Source organism: Penicillium daleae (assembly GCF_028827525.1).
Source record: "Penicillium daleae strain IBT 16125 chromosome Unknown utg000006l_segment0_segment0, whole genome shotgun sequence".
Classification (NCBI taxonomy): domain Eukaryota; kingdom Fungi; phylum Ascomycota; class Eurotiomycetes; order Eurotiales; family Aspergillaceae; genus Penicillium; species Penicillium daleae.
This window is the reverse complement of record NW_026623154.1, coordinates 3270656-3285162: the sequence shown is the minus strand read 5'-3', so window position 1 is coordinate 3285162 and position 14507 is coordinate 3270656. Positions and strand designations below refer to the sequence as shown.

At 49.8% G+C, this 14507-nt stretch overlaps 6 protein-coding genes across 6 annotated transcripts; 3 read left to right on the top strand and 3 right to left on the bottom strand.

The window, feature by feature from the left end:
• dus3 (tRNA dihydrouridine synthase DUS3) lies at positions 1-2340 on the bottom strand (the record flags this gene model as incomplete). The annotated part of the gene is made up of 3 exons (XM_056910260.1): positions 1-82; positions 148-2064; positions 2129-2340. The coding sequence occupies 3 exons, from the start codon at positions 2338-2340 to the stop codon at positions 1-3; spliced, it is 2211 nt and encodes a 736-aa protein (XP_056765964.1).
• A 1015-nt stretch (positions 2341-3355) lies between these two features.
• Positions 3356-3944, top strand: N7458_006877 (uncharacterized protein; the record flags this gene model as incomplete). The annotated part of the gene is made up of 3 exons (XM_056910259.1): positions 3356-3362; positions 3427-3465; positions 3550-3944. 3 exons carry the CDS (start codon positions 3356-3358, stop codon positions 3942-3944), a joined length of 441 nt encoding a protein of 146 aa, XP_056765963.1.
• Positions 3945-4891: 947 nt separating this feature from the next.
• N7458_006876 (Ser/Thr protein phosphatase superfamily) lies at positions 4892-5707 on the bottom strand (the record flags this gene model as incomplete). Its single annotated transcript, XM_056910258.1, has 1 exon — positions 4892-5707. The coding sequence occupies one exon, from the start codon at positions 5705-5707 to the stop codon at positions 4892-4894; it is 816 nt and encodes a 271-aa protein (XP_056765962.1).
• Positions 5708-6220: 513 nt separating this feature from the next.
• N7458_006875 (senescence-associated domain-containing protein) lies at positions 6221-7867 on the top strand (the record flags this gene model as incomplete). The annotated part of the gene is made up of 2 exons (XM_056910257.1): positions 6221-6869; positions 6927-7867. 2 exons carry the CDS (start codon positions 6221-6223, stop codon positions 7865-7867), a joined length of 1590 nt encoding a protein of 529 aa, XP_056765961.1.
• Positions 7868-9968: 2101 nt separating this feature from the next.
• N7458_006874 (ankyrin repeat domain-containing protein) lies at positions 9969-10808 on the bottom strand (the record flags this gene model as incomplete). The annotated part of the gene is made up of 1 exon (XM_056910256.1): positions 9969-10808. One exon carries the CDS (start codon positions 10806-10808, stop codon positions 9969-9971), a length of 840 nt encoding a protein of 279 aa, XP_056765960.1.
• A 2809-nt stretch (positions 10809-13617) lies between these two features.
• On the top strand, positions 13618-14415 carry N7458_006873 (uncharacterized protein; the record flags this gene model as incomplete). Its single annotated transcript, XM_056910255.1, has 4 exons — positions 13618-13728; positions 13901-14128; positions 14186-14264; positions 14327-14415. The coding sequence occupies 4 exons, from the start codon at positions 13618-13620 to the stop codon at positions 14413-14415; spliced, it is 507 nt and encodes a 168-aa protein (XP_056765959.1).
• Between the last annotated feature and the right edge of the window lie 92 nt (positions 14416-14507).

Sequence of the window (14507 nt, the reverse complement as noted above, 5' to 3'; positions counted from 1 at the left end):
TTAACCCTCAGCCTCGTAGGAGTTGGATTTGTGCTTGGGCTCGAACTTGAAGTCCTTGTGTGCAGGGCCGAGGAACATCTCACTATAATCATACATTAGTCAAGAAGCTCGACAAGTGCTTCAAGAGGGATCATAGAGCAAACTTACGTGATCTTAATCCAATCCTTGTAGTTTCCACTGCCCATAAGGGTCTCCAAGTCATTCCGGCCGCGCCAAGCAGGAGGTCTATCGTTGATGTGCGGAGGAAGGTATTCGAGCAGGCCAAGGGGAACATAGCGGTAAGCAAAGCTCAACCACTCCAACAAAAATCTGCGGGTTGTGCCAATACCGAATTCATCGGAGCCCCAGGCTTCGAGGCCGTACTTGGCGAATTTCTCGATATAGGCAAGACGCTCGGAGGCGGACTTGTCCAGGTACTGGCCGGTCTGAATCTCCTCGAAAATCCAGGGCTTAATTAAAGCACCACGAGCCACCATGACTGCATCAACACCAGCATTCTGAATGTGATCGTCGTAATCCACGTGAGAGAAGCAATCACCATTTCCAAGGAAGTAGGTCTTGCCGCCGTTAGGCATGTAGCGAGGATCGGCTTCGCGAATGGTGTCCGTAAGAACGTCCGTCTTCTCATTCAGACGCTTGATGAGAGCAGCGGTCTCCGCAATGTAGCCCCAGTCTGCTTGCTTAGTGTATCGTTGCTGTCTGCTTCGTCCGTGAAGGGTGATGGCTGCAGCACCAGGGGGGCCAACATCTAAAATGCTGGATTCGTAACCACCCAGGACTAGGCGTTCAACGAGCTTCAGTGCATTAGGTTGATTGTCCCTGGTTCCCATGCGAATCTTGACTGTGATGGGGATTTCCTGAGACACTGCGTTCATACCACGAATGATCTTCTCCAGTTTGGAGGGGTGGTCCAGGAGCGCAGAGCCGGCTCCGTCGCGGTACACGAGCTCAATAGGGCAGCCGCAGTTCAAGTCAATGACGCGCAAGTTAGGAGTATACCTGGAAAGCACCTCGGTGGCCTTGAGTGCTTGGAAGGGCTTGTTAGCGGTGATTTGGGCACCGAATCTGAAATCTTTAGAGTTGTCATATCCTTGCACAACATTCGGCCCCGGGGTGATGGTTGGAGGGAGCATTTCAGTTTCGTGGCCCTTGATCAAGGTCCACTCTGACTTGTTGCCTTGGATCAGAGGCATGCTAAGAGCCATCTCGGAGTAGGTGAATTGAGCGCCCAAGTCTCCGCACAATCTGCGGAATGGGAGATTACCCTGTGTCGTCAGAGGTGCCAGTGCTGGAGTCTCCGGTCCAAAGTAGATGCGCCTCTTTTCGGATGCCAAGAAGGGAGGTTCCGTATATTGAGCCCGGTTGTCTTCCAGTTCCTCCTTGGCCTTTTCAGCATCACCGTTCGTCTTGGGGGTCTCTCCATTCTCGGGAATCTCTGCACCATTGTGGAATCGTCCATGCAATTCTTTCTCTAGTTCCTGAGAAACCTTGTTGAGCCAATCATTGTATTGATTGGCACGAGGAGTGTGCTCCCGCTTTCGTGACAGCGCGACTTTGTCTTCGTAAGAAATGATGTTGACAAGGCCCTCGCGAGTAGCAAGAGGCACAAGGGGCTTGGCCTTCGCCTTGCGCTCCTCATCTTCCAGTAAAACAAGCTCCTTCTTTCCATCTGCGGTTTCTCTCTCCATCGAGTGCGATCCAACTAAGCGGCATCGCCAGCCAGCGTAGCAGGTACCCCGTGCCTCATAGACAGGGCAGATCCCATTGAACGTTGTGAGGTCCTCGCGCTTGTGCTCCTTCAAGTAAAGTCGCAGATCGTGTTCGAATCGGCACTTCTCACCGAATTGGCACTCTTCGGGCGAAAATTCTGGGCTGAGCATTCTAGAGGCGCACAAGCCCTTCGCATCCTTTGAGCTGCCAAAGCTTCGATTGGTGTTCTGACCCTTCGGCTTCTTTTTACCCTTCTTCTTCTTCTCGTCATCACGCTCGGTATGAGAAGCAGCTTCGGCTGCATCGTCGGTGACGGCATCGGGAACTTGCTTAGGTGCAGATTTGATCAGGTATCTAAGATTCGTAGAATTGTCAGTCATGACCAGACTGGTGTCAAAGATGGATGACTCTGGCTTACTCTGCCTTGATGGGTGCAATGCCCCTGCTGCGCAAAGTCGCGCGCTCATCCTCAGGCTCCCCAGGCTCGTCTATGCGGGCCTTCTTGGAGGGAGGCTCTTCGGCAGCAGGGCTACCGTTGGCTGCATCGCGCTTGATGACCTCCGCTTCCGATGGAGCTTGAATGGTCTCCGCAGCCGCGGATTGAGGAATTGTCGAGTCCATGTCGGACATTTTGAACAAAAGACTGACTCTGCTGGTTCCAAACTAACTCACTGAGCTAGTTCTAATCCGTAGGACGTCCTTGCTGCAACAGAAATTAAAACTTGCGGTGGCCAATCTTTCTATCAAAAATTATTCGGAATGAGTGGCGCGCCGCCAGTTTGCACTGTTTGCATGACAGAGTGTTCAATTTTATTGGTTGGTGGATGAGCCATGAACAGTGATTTTGTTCCCTCAATGATTAGGCTTTCAACAAGTGGGCCTTCGACTGACCTCGGCTTGTTAGCATCAGTCGATGGTGGATTTTTCGATGATTTTTGTAATACAATGGAATACATGAATTAAACAGACGGTCCAGTCCCAAAGCTCTTACCCGCACTTACATAAACGATGATGGAGATTTCCTCCTGCTAAGCGGATCCTCCAGGACCAGCGCTTACCTACTGTTTGCCCGTTCCTTTGTTTCTTCTGCCAATATAGGCCTCGTGGATTCTCTTCTTCCTCGTTCTTCGCTATATAAATCAAACTCGGCTTTTCTTTTTTCTTTCCGGCTTCTCTATTTGTAGACGTGTTGATGTCTTCAAATGGCAATATGTATGTCATTGAATGTTTTTCTGAAGGTTGCGGCACACCTGAGTATAGCCGTGCGCATATACACCTAGGCTTGATCATGGTATAAACAAGCATATTTGAAACGAGGAATAAGCAGCAGACACCAGTCCGGGCCAGCGGTGACCTTAACGTTGTGAAATGAATATTGCTTACTTGTTGATCACGCTGTTAGATCATATAAGCAGTCGAATGCGTTCCTCAAGACAGGGGAGATACCTTGATCTACTATACAATGAAAGGCGTCGAATCTGCATTTCTGATATTGCGTTTAAATTCTGACTGAAGCATCGCCAAGTAACGCACTCATAGCTAGAAATGGCAATAGCCCTGAATTTGCTCGCAGTATCATATCTGTCCACTATAAGGGTGGGCGTTGTTTAGCGCTATAGAAGTGCCCCTGTTATCAAAAGAGAAAATGCAGGGTATGCATATGAGAGTTCGTTCTTGTGGTCTTGTATATGCTTGGCTGTAAGACGATATCCATAGTGGGAGAGGCAGTCATGCAGCGCCGCGAAGGGAATAAGTGTAGGCAGAACCGAGGTAATCTTCCAAGGCACTTAGTGAGATGCACTGAAACCGCTTGAGTAGTGTTTTAGGACAAATTGCCAGTTGAAGGCTGCAGTGGACGGAGCGGCAAGGGGAATATTGATCCCGGCCGTGTTGCGCGAACTGATTTGGCCATGGTTGATTGGACGACTCTGCATGGTAGTGAACGTCTGGGTGGTGGTTGGAGTATTCTTGGCGCAGCCCTGAACCTCGACGCTGGTACGAGCCCGAATATCATGGCAGATTTCTGTCTGCTCATCGGGACTCAGCTTGTTGAACCCGGTGCCAACCCTATCACAGATCTGCTCGTAGTCAAGGTACTTGTTGATCGCTGCGTGTTTCAAGGGCTCTCCAAGGGCTTGTCCAAGGATTCTCAGTTTGTCTTTGGGGAGTTTGAGCAAGCAGCGGAGGGCCTTGCGTTCGCCGGTGCCGAGGTCCAGGCCGACAAGAGCCATTGAAGTTGAGCTTTTCTTAAAGTTGCGGCGGCTTTCGTCGACTCGGGAAACTTGTTCAAGATTCCGTGGAATGCAGTTCGTTTGTGCACATCGCCATGTGCCGTGATAGAGAACGTCGACGACGGACCAGCAGCAGCGTTCATGCCTTTGGTGAGGAATTCATGCAGACGCGTGCCTACCTTCAGCTTGGGTGCGCGTGCGCACGGTTTCTTGGTGACCTTATTCGGGGCTGACATGCCGACTGGTTTGGTCTGAAGGCAAAGTGGTCAGTGTAAATTGGACAATCAGGGAGGGAATGCAAATTATGTAGTGTGGAGAGGGATGAGGAATGAGATAGAGAGAACGAAGAATAAAGTCGACATGAAGAAGTTGGAAGAGGAACCGGGGGAGAAGTGGGAGGGAACGCACTGTCTTGAAGATAGAAGCAAAGAAGTAAAGTTGTAAGAAGTAGGTATGAGATAAGAAAAGGTCAAGGTAGAGAGCAAAAGGCGAAAGGAGACAGAAAAAGCATGGATTTGGATATCGGTGACGGGCTCGATCGTTATAAGTGAGGTTGTTATCAGGAAGCTTTTGAATTTCTACGTCGATATAGAATACAAAGTACGCAGTTCCGTGGCAAGGAAAGTGACACGGTCCAAGAAGACTAACGCCAGATATCAGATCGTGGCTCTTGTACCTCTGTATCAGAAATCACCGAGATATGCAAGATCGAATATTATTCCTGGCATCAGTGTCTTGATCCACCTGGGCAGTAGTACTGTTTTGCTCAGTTGATACGATCGCATCCAAGTAGCCTGAATAAGCGGCGTGGATCTTGTGAACATGATAATCAGGTCTTGATGAATTTCCATCAATTTGGTCCTAACGATAGGATGCAAAGTGTGCGGCCTTGCTCTCGAAGAGAGCGACAAGTATGGAGCCGACACGCCAGATGTGCGGGACTATATTCATCAAATGCGAACGACCTTCTCCAAATCGAATCCAACAGCCTGAGAAAAGTAGTACCCCCGCTGATTGCTGACGACCCGCTTACCAGTCATTTCATCAGTATAGTCAGTATTGTAATGGGTATGGCCGAATGCCCAAAGGTGCACTTGCGGATTGGTCCAACATTCCTCCTGCGAAAGATCCGCGGCGAATCCCGACGAAAGAGGGCTATTGCTATGCTTTGGGTGGGCCGCACGAGCATCAGTCATGACAGGGCTGTAGTGTGTCCAAATGGCGATTTTCCGTTGTGGTTCAGAAGCTGCGATGTGCGCAACCTGGCTATTGAGCCATTTTAGGTCTGCTTGATGACAGCCGACGTGCTCCGCAACATCCCAATCGCTGATGTAATAGAAGTCGTTGATTCCAAAGCTGATGCGCTCCTTGTATTCCTCGGTGATATTGGACCAAAGGGTACATCCGAGGATTGTGATATCTGGGGCGATATCGTATCGGGTCCGGTCCAGAAAGACAAATTCGCCCAGAGGCTTTGTTGTGGGCTCATCCGGTGTACGTCGTTTCTTGACTGAGTCAGAAAACTCGGATATTTTCAGTCTTGTCTTCGGCCATGATGACTGCCATGGTTCATGATTGCCTAGGAGTAGAAACACCACCTGAAACTGAGCGAGTTGAGTTTCAATAAAAGTGAAAAATCCTGCATCTTCCACCACACCTATGTCACCCAGGAGTGCCAAGTACGGCGCGTGGGGGGTGACCTCGAAGACATCGTAGGCAGATGGATTTTCCAGATGCAAGTCAGACACAATCTGGATTTCGACCATTGAGGGCCCTGGATCGTTGGATAATACTGGTTAGATGTCGCCACAAAGAACCAGATAACCAAGGAACCTCAAAGCCAGAAAGGTACTGAGGCTTTTAGATTTCATTGCTAGATCCAATCGGAGACAACGCGACCCTTTTTGGCCACAGGCGAATGTGGCAGAAGCGTGGCGATGTGGCGGTGTGACCTAGAGAACTGTGGCGCAGCAATCTCGTCCTCCTGGAGAATAAGGAAAATGACGAGGGGCCCCTGCTGGCTCCTGTTATCTAAGCGCCCAGCCCCAGTAGTCTCATAAGAGAGCCCCTCCTTGGCTGCCGTCTGAGATTGTTTCTTTCTTCTCTCATTGATCTCGTGTGGACCGTAAGACACTGGTCTTTCGCTCCTTCCCCTGTTCTAAAGGCGTGGTCCACAGCTTGAAAACAACCGACGTCATCGCCTTATCGACTGTTATCAGCACCGATTTGAATTACGGACAACTCAATTTCCTTGTTTAGTACACATCCATTCTCACACCATGTCGGGCGCTACACACGATCCCCGGCTGCTCTACAGCGTCAACAATATCCGCGCATTTCACATTCAGGATGGTGAGGAGCAGGAGTTGACACCATCAGGTCCTCAAACCCTCTCCCTTCTGATGGTTCCTACTGCCACATCGGCTCCAACTCCTCCATATGCCGCCGGTGCGGGCACACAAACCCCCGAGGAAGACTTCTACCTACACCTTTACCTCCCCCCCGAGCTGGATCTCGCATTACCAGCTACCACCCAGATCTTCCACCAACCACCCGATAGCTACTTGATCCCCCGATGGGATTTGGCTCCCGACGCGGGCGCCTTTATCCGCATTCAGTTCCCAAGCATTGGAAGTGGCCCGAACAATGTCACACAAGACGATATTGATACCTTCGAGACAATCCTCGCACAATGCACCGCATTCCTCGACCGCGACCCTGCGTCGAGCGGCAAGTCAGATAGCTTCGCTGCATACAACCCGGCCGACTATGCGCCTGGGGAGGGATATATTGGGACTGGAGACAGCAAGGGCGAGAACATGCACGGCAAGATCGTGCTGGTGGACGAGGAGGATGGAAGTGTGGTTGGCGAGCTGAGTGAAGGATACAATGTGGTGGAGGACCCGGATGTGAAACCTGGATCTAAACGTGAGTATCCCGCACCCGTGTAGCTCACATCTGCTTCAAGAGCTAACCCTGACACAGGCCCCGTTGGAATTGAACTCCCTGGCGAAGGCGAGGGCAACAGGGTCAGCGTGACCAACGTCTCAGAAGAATACTTGGAAATGTCGCGGCATCCGGCATATCAGGATTCAACCATTGTCCAGACCTCGGCCACCGCATCTCGACTGATCGTCACCACCTCTTCATACATCTCCAATGCCATCACCAGCGGCGCTGAGAACTTCATGAAAAAGACCCAGCCCAGCCCCAAACCTGTGACTTTCTCCGATGCCACCCACGCCCGCATTCGCAAGGTCGGCACCTTCTCCAACGGCGCCGCAGACTTCTCCTCCCGCACCCTGGGCCAAGTGGAACGAGTGGCGCAGAATATCGGCGCCTCGCTAGCACGTAAGGACGCCAAGCCTCGCAGCGGTCACAGGCACCTCCCACCGCCAGACTACAAGCCAGGCGTGCTGAACAAGTCGATGATCGCGTTCTCGACGTTGGCAGATGGCATTCAAGAGAGTGCGCGCACCATGCTGATGACAGGCTCGGCGGCCGCCAGCTCGGTGATAAATCACCGCTATGGCGCCGAGGCTGGTTCCATCGCGACCAATCTGACTGGCGGCATCAAGAACGTCGGCCTCGTGTATATCGACGCCACGGGCGTTAGCCGTCGGGCGCTGCTCAAGTCCGTGGCCAAGGGCATGGTGGTGGGCCGGATGCGCGACGGAAAGCAGGTGGTCGTTGGCGCTGGCGATGGCGGCCAGGTACCCCAAGGCGTTAATGCCAATACCGAAGCAGGTCCCTCTAGTTCTGGACTGGGAGTCCGGGATCCAGTTGTGCGACGTCCCTCGCCAAGCCCCACGCCGCCGCCAGCGTATGGCGCATCTGGGACAGTGTCGCTAGGCGGCACGCCCAGGTCAGGGTCGGGGGGAAGCGGTAAATCAAGGGGAATATGCAAGTTTGGAATGATAGGTTGAGAGCAAGCGATTTATTTGGATTTTTTGAGGAATATATGGCGGGTTGTCAATTCATTTTGGTTTTCCAACGTGTTATCATGACGTGTCTCTTCTGTTCTATTTGATTTGCGTCTGACATTGAAAGAGGCATTGGAGTCTAATTGGTACTGCCGATTTCGAAATCAGATTCCCCCGCAAACACTCGGAGATTGTTTTCCTAGCCCTACGCTGAAACTCTCCAGTCTATATTAAGTTTAGCCGCAGATCCCGTTGATGCTAGAAATAGATCTTCGTTTTTACATAACGTAAGATACGGTAATTTACACGTAACGCTTTTCAGGCAGCAACCTCGATGCCCCTCCAAGAGAGATGCTGCGTCTAGACCATTGCGTAAACATCCATCCACTCACTGTCTGGAATGTCACCCCAGGACATATTCGCAACATGGCGCCGAGACTGCGTCGTTTAAAGCTATATTTCATTCGTGATATGATATAAAGCCAGTCGCTAACTATATCTCAAATAGCCGAGCAGGCTGAATGCAGCGAGCGTACGATCAAAAATATTCGCAGAAACTTACGGCAATTTGGAAACGTCCACGCTCCCTCGAATCGAGTCGGTCGAAGACGCACTATAATACCCCGTATACTAGAAGTATTGCACCTACTCGAAAAACCAGCCCTCTATCTAGATGAGATAGCTGTCTTTCTCTATTTGATGAATTCGAGGCCTAGGTCACGGCTTCAAGCATTCGAAGGGCTCTCGTAGCTCACGGTTAGTCTAGAAAGGTGTCTCGATAGAAAGCAAGAGAGCAAAACCCCGACTTAAGAGAGATATATTTACACAATATATCGGACTTTTATTCGTATCACCTAGTATACGTCGACGAATCCGGGTATAATAAACGCGCAGGTTTTAGACGAACAGGGTAGTCACCGCTCGGCAAGGCTCCTGTACAAGTCTCTCGGTTCCATCGCGACCAGAGATACCAGATCCTGCCTGCGTATGCTCAGGATGGTATAATCCTTTCCCGTGTTTTCCGTGGCTCGACTAATGCGGCGGTGTTTAAGGACTTTATCGCGGAGCTTCTTCAATACTACGGACGATAGCCGGAGCCGAAGTCCGTTATTGTGATAGATAATACATCATTTCACCATTCTAAGAAGATTACATAGATGTGTGCTAATGCGGGTATGAAAATGGTATATCTGCCACTATACTCACCGGACCTCAATCCGATCGAGGAATTCTTTGCTAAGCTCAAGGGCTTTATCAAACGCAACTGGGGCTACTTTGAAGATGATCCAAGTCAAGGATTCGATTTCTTCCTCGAATGGTGTATCAAAGCTGTTGGTGCGAAAGAAGGGAGCGCAAGAGGTCATTTTCAGCATGCCGGCATAAAGATAGAAGAAGCTTAGGAAAGTTAAGCCCGACGAGTCATTATTGCAGATTATAATCACATGAAAAAACGCTGAGCTGACTCAAGCCCCTCCAGTATTACCAGTACAACCACCTCCCCCAGTTGGTTCGGAGCAAACATTGAGGATCTCGATCAAAAACAGTTCATGTTAACCTGGTTGCTGCTGGCACAGTATTCCGGTCCCACATTTTCTGTATCGCAGCACAAAGTTTGACCTTTGCACGAGCTGCCCACTATGAGGCAGTCAGCATCATCAACAGATAGGCTTAGGATAGAAGTATGACGATATTGCGTACAGGGAGCGCATATGCAACTCCAATATCAACGTCTCTCCCCAACACGTGACGGGAACCAGAAACTGGCACAACTTTGGCGTCTGCTTCGGGTCGGAGCAGATCGCAGATTCTTGTCTTCAAACAAGTGGCGAGGCCACGGCGCCGCAAGTTGCGGCCACAAGTACAGTATCAACACCCACCCTCAAGTCTCGCGAACGATGATTGGGATCTTGATAGAATGCATTAAGGGTCTAGCCAAGGCCATTAAACCTCGTCCCAGCCATGGCTATACTGTACAACTGGTTCTTTCATGGTACAATAAGTTCTATGCGTGAAGTCTGACTAGAAAATGTCTCGCCTGCCATACGTTTGTCGTTCGCCATGTTCATCCACATCCACCTGCCCAATCTTAATAGCTTCAATACAGTTATGGATGCCTGGGCCAAGTCCCAAGTAGTATTTTCATCACCGCCTCATATCCATGCTTCGCAGCCAGGGATAGTGGTATGAGACCTCTGGGGTTCTTCGGGTCCACGCCAATCTGGCCTGTCTCTAGTAATAACTTCACCACCGCCGTACGTCCAAATTTCGCAGCATAGGACAACGTGTTGTCCGAGCCCACGTCCACCTGGTCTTTCTCAAGTAATAGCTTCACTATTCCCTCACGTTCAAGTACGGCTAAAAACAATGGTGTCCAACCCTCATAGTCCATCAAAGCCATATCCACCTGCCCTGTTTCAGGTAATAGCTTCATCACCTCCTCATATCGAAGCTTAGCCTCCCGGAATAAGACTGGGTGAGCTAGCGTGTCCTCCGAGTCCACGTCAACCTGGACTGTCTCAATTATTAACTTAACCACCGCCTCGTGGCGATATCTTGCGGCCAAAGACAACGGTGTGCAGCCGAAATAGTCCCTCGAGTCCACCTTCACCTGACTTATCTCAAGTAAAAGTCTCACTATCGCCTTACGTCCTTCCCGCGCGGCGTAGGATAATGGTGTCCAATTTTCATTGTCCTGCGAGTTCACATCCACTTGCCCGGTCTCAAGTAAGAGCTTTACCACCGACTCGTATCCATTCTTCGCAGCCCAAGAAAATGGTGTACGACATTCACTGTCCTTCGAATCCACATCCACCTGCCCAGTTTCAAGTAACAGCTTCACTACCACGTCATAACCATTTTGCGCAGCCCAGGATAATGGTGTCCATCCCTCGGAGTCTCTCAATTCCTCAGCCACCTGCTCTTTCCTGAGTAAATGCCTCACCATGCGTTCATGTCCGTGCCGCAAAGCCCAGGATAATAGTCTCTGGCGGGCTGTTTTCCCCTCGCAGTTTTTTGAGTTCAAAACCGCCTGCCCTGTCCCAAGTAATAGCTTCACCATCGCCTCATGTCCGTGCTGCGCGGCCCAGGATAATGGTGTCCGGCCCCTGCTATCCGTCACTCTAACTTTGGCTCCTTCCTGTACACATAATCGAGCTGTAGCCACATTGTCATGTTGGGCAGCCCATAGCAGAGCGGAATTTGAGCCTCGAGAATTCAGTCTATAGAGATATGGATTGAGGAGAGCGTGGAGTCGGCTGTTTGTTTGTGACAATGAGTTAATATCTTGTTCTGTCTCCAGGTAAGTCGCTACTTGTAATAGTAATTCGGAGGGCAAATGAAGCAGAATCATTGAATTGAGATCAGAGGAAATGTTGCTGCAGCGTTTTGAGCTGGGGTGAAGATTTGAAAGAGTCATTTGTGAGCGGTGAGGGGCATCGAGTGATGGCACTATGAGTTGACTAATTAAAGCCACGTTTCGCTCAGTGAGACATACAGTGCGCTAGGCCCAGTTTGGAAGCCCTTGTAACTAGATAATCAACTTACTCGCGGTTACTGCCCTAGATATTGCGAGTTACTAATTCGTTGGCTAGGAATTAATTATCCGGCGTAGCTTAAACCTTGATTAAGCGAATGGCAACAACGGCTGGTAGATGTGGGGCCATTGTTTATAAAACGTCTCAGGTATCGTTGTATTCGTATCGAATTGTGGCGTCTAATTAGTCGAGAATTATCAGAAGCAGGCATCAGTCAGGAGGCTCTATGCCGCGCCATAAGCCGGAAGTGGTTAGCTGCCCCGTCTACGTGTTCCTTTAGAGGCTGTGCTCAATAATACCCCTGAAGTGATAAAGACCTGAAAACCCAATAGAGGACATACTCGGTTATGGGGACTATATGGCCTTCCACACTCATGGCGTCTCTTTCAGGTGGGCAGTTCACAGGTTCATAGAAATCACTCTTGCTAACTGGCTTGCAGAGGTCTCAACTGTTCAACGCAATTCATTTCGTTATCTTGACTTGCCCTTTGAGCTTCGAACACAGATAATCAAAGATGCCATTAGCATCCATCGACACAAGCCAAAGCAATTCGATTGGATCTCTTTCGGCCAAATCAGTTTCGAGTTCGCAAATGAAGGGTACGACATCATCATCAGTTCTACTGGCCTCAGATTTTTAAACCTCAGGTCTCTCAATATGGGGTTGGTCAATAAACAGGTTCGACGAGAGGTTCTATCCGTTATCATCCAGGGGCTCCGCCATATGTGTTCATATCCAGGTTCCCCGATGTGGCTACGGACCAGTCAGCGAATACATGGCATCCCTGCCCTCGGTCACCCAGATACTGAATGATCATTTGCAACTGTGCAATATGGCAAGACGGCTGACTGTATTCGTTGACCCCGAACACCCCTATATTGAGACTATGCTGGCAAGAGTGGACGCAAAAGTGGGCCCCATAGTAGGCCGCTTTGTTGACGACCACTTCGGCTTGATTGTGGTGACAGCCGCGATTTTGAGACCCTTCTTCATTCTGGGCCACTCCGTTGGTCGTGTTTATAGGAAAATTGCAGCATTCTCCAGCAGGGAACAGAACGATCTGAAAACCCTCGTTGACACTATTCGATGCTGTTTTCAGGACTGTAAAGACTTGAAGCTAATTTTATGTTTGGACAACTTGGAGTTGCCGGGGGCGAAGATTTTGCTCGGACTATTTAACATGCATAACTGTTCTATCTCTCTAGAAGAATGGTGGGAAATACCGAGACGAGAAACTTATCGTGAGGCCGCGCTAGCAAGATATGATGAAAGGTATAAATATCTCATTTCGACAGCCGCTGAAAAGTCTGGATGCAAGTGGTTTTTGTCTGTTCGTCCAAGCTTGGAAAGGATCTTCCCTCAAATGGTTGAAGACATTATGATAAGACAAAGGGTCTGGTCACGATAGCTGGTTGCTGCGAGATATTGATCCAACACCCGCGACGCTTGTACGTGTTCGGACATAATATGTTCTCTATAATGATTCTACAGTACTGTACAAGCTGTGTTACAGAGAGATTTCTCACTTTGACTTCTCCAGTGTGAACTCACAAGAGTGCTGTTCCTTTGAGAATAGCAAGACAGCCAAGCCATCTTTGCAGAGTCGAGTATTATTTCTCAAACCCTACACGATAATAGGAATCACGGTATGACATCAAACACCGCATAGGGCCCTTTCCGTTTCTCAGCGCTAGTCATCATCCTAGGCCCAAGCGTGCCTAAGCGTGTCGGCAACAGGGTCAGACTACGACCAGTGTTCAGCTCAGGCCGAGACCTTGGGGATCCACCGTCGAGAACTTGTATCCGCTAAGCCTAATCAGGTAATCAGGCAGCTCTGGCGACCCCACACTAAATACCTTGGCATACAGCCCCACTTGTAACTTTCCTTCCTCCACATCTCTCCCACCGCCCCCTTGCTATCGAACCACGGTAGGTTTCATCCCCAAATCATCGAATTTCATCAAATATCTATCAGATATCTATCAGGTAACTGACAGGCTCACAGATCTAGCAATTTTTAGAAAGTTTCAACAGATTTCGGCTCAAGGTGAGTGGTTGGTGGTGATACTGGTGGTGGAGAGTGGGTGGATATCTGGCAGACGTCTGGGCTGCCCTGAAACCGGAACGCGGTGAAGGGTGGCAGACACCTGCCAGATATCTGACCAACGGCAGAGTCATCTGGCTGTTACCACGTAGCCATATATCTGACAGTTATCTAGATGGCTCCCCCCGAGGTCAACAAGCCAAAGTTCCTTGCGAACTGCGGCGCGTTCGACCGGTACCTGAATGATGCCCCCTCTGGTGTGTTGGCCCTCCCAGCATACGAAAGAGTAAGTGGATATCCCCCAGATATCTGACAGATAACTAATAATGACGGAATGCCGATGACGAAGTCATCGTCCATGTCGGTGAGGTGTTTTGCCGTGTGCCGGACTGCGAGCATGGAAAGGTAAGTCTGTAGATATCCCTTGGATATCTGGACGATATCTAACAGATGTCTAGAAACCCTTCCAGAAGACCGTTGGGCTTCGTGAGCACCTGAAAAAGGCCCATAGCGAGGACGGCTTTGCTCCCGTTACGCTGAAGGCCGGAAATCTAGATAAGGCCACGAAGGATGCGGCAAAGGCCTTTTTCAATGGTCTTTATAGCCGCGGAGCCTCGCAGGCTACCCCTGCTGCCGCCGCCCCCGCCCCGGCTAAGCACCCTCTTCCACTGAAGAGAGGTAGAATGGTAAGTAACAGAATATCTCCCAGATATCTAGGGAATGTCTGGCTAACTGTTATCTAGGTGAACAAGGGTGAAGTCCTCCGGATTTTGGGTATTAATGCCCGAAAGGATCTTCCCTGCGCCGCCTGCAAGGCTGCAGGTCTGCCGAGTAGTAAAACCCCTAGATATCTATCAGATATCTGCTGGACTAACATATCGTAGGATGCATCTACAATAAGGCGATCTGTGATCATCTGGCTACCTTTGATATCCCTATGGAAAGCCAGGTTGGGGAACTAGATGAGGCTTAGATAGGTTCTCTTGAGGTTTTTTCTACGTTATTATGTAGTTTTCCTACAAAAATTGAAATGTTTAATCGCATTAATTTTTCTTGACGTAGATT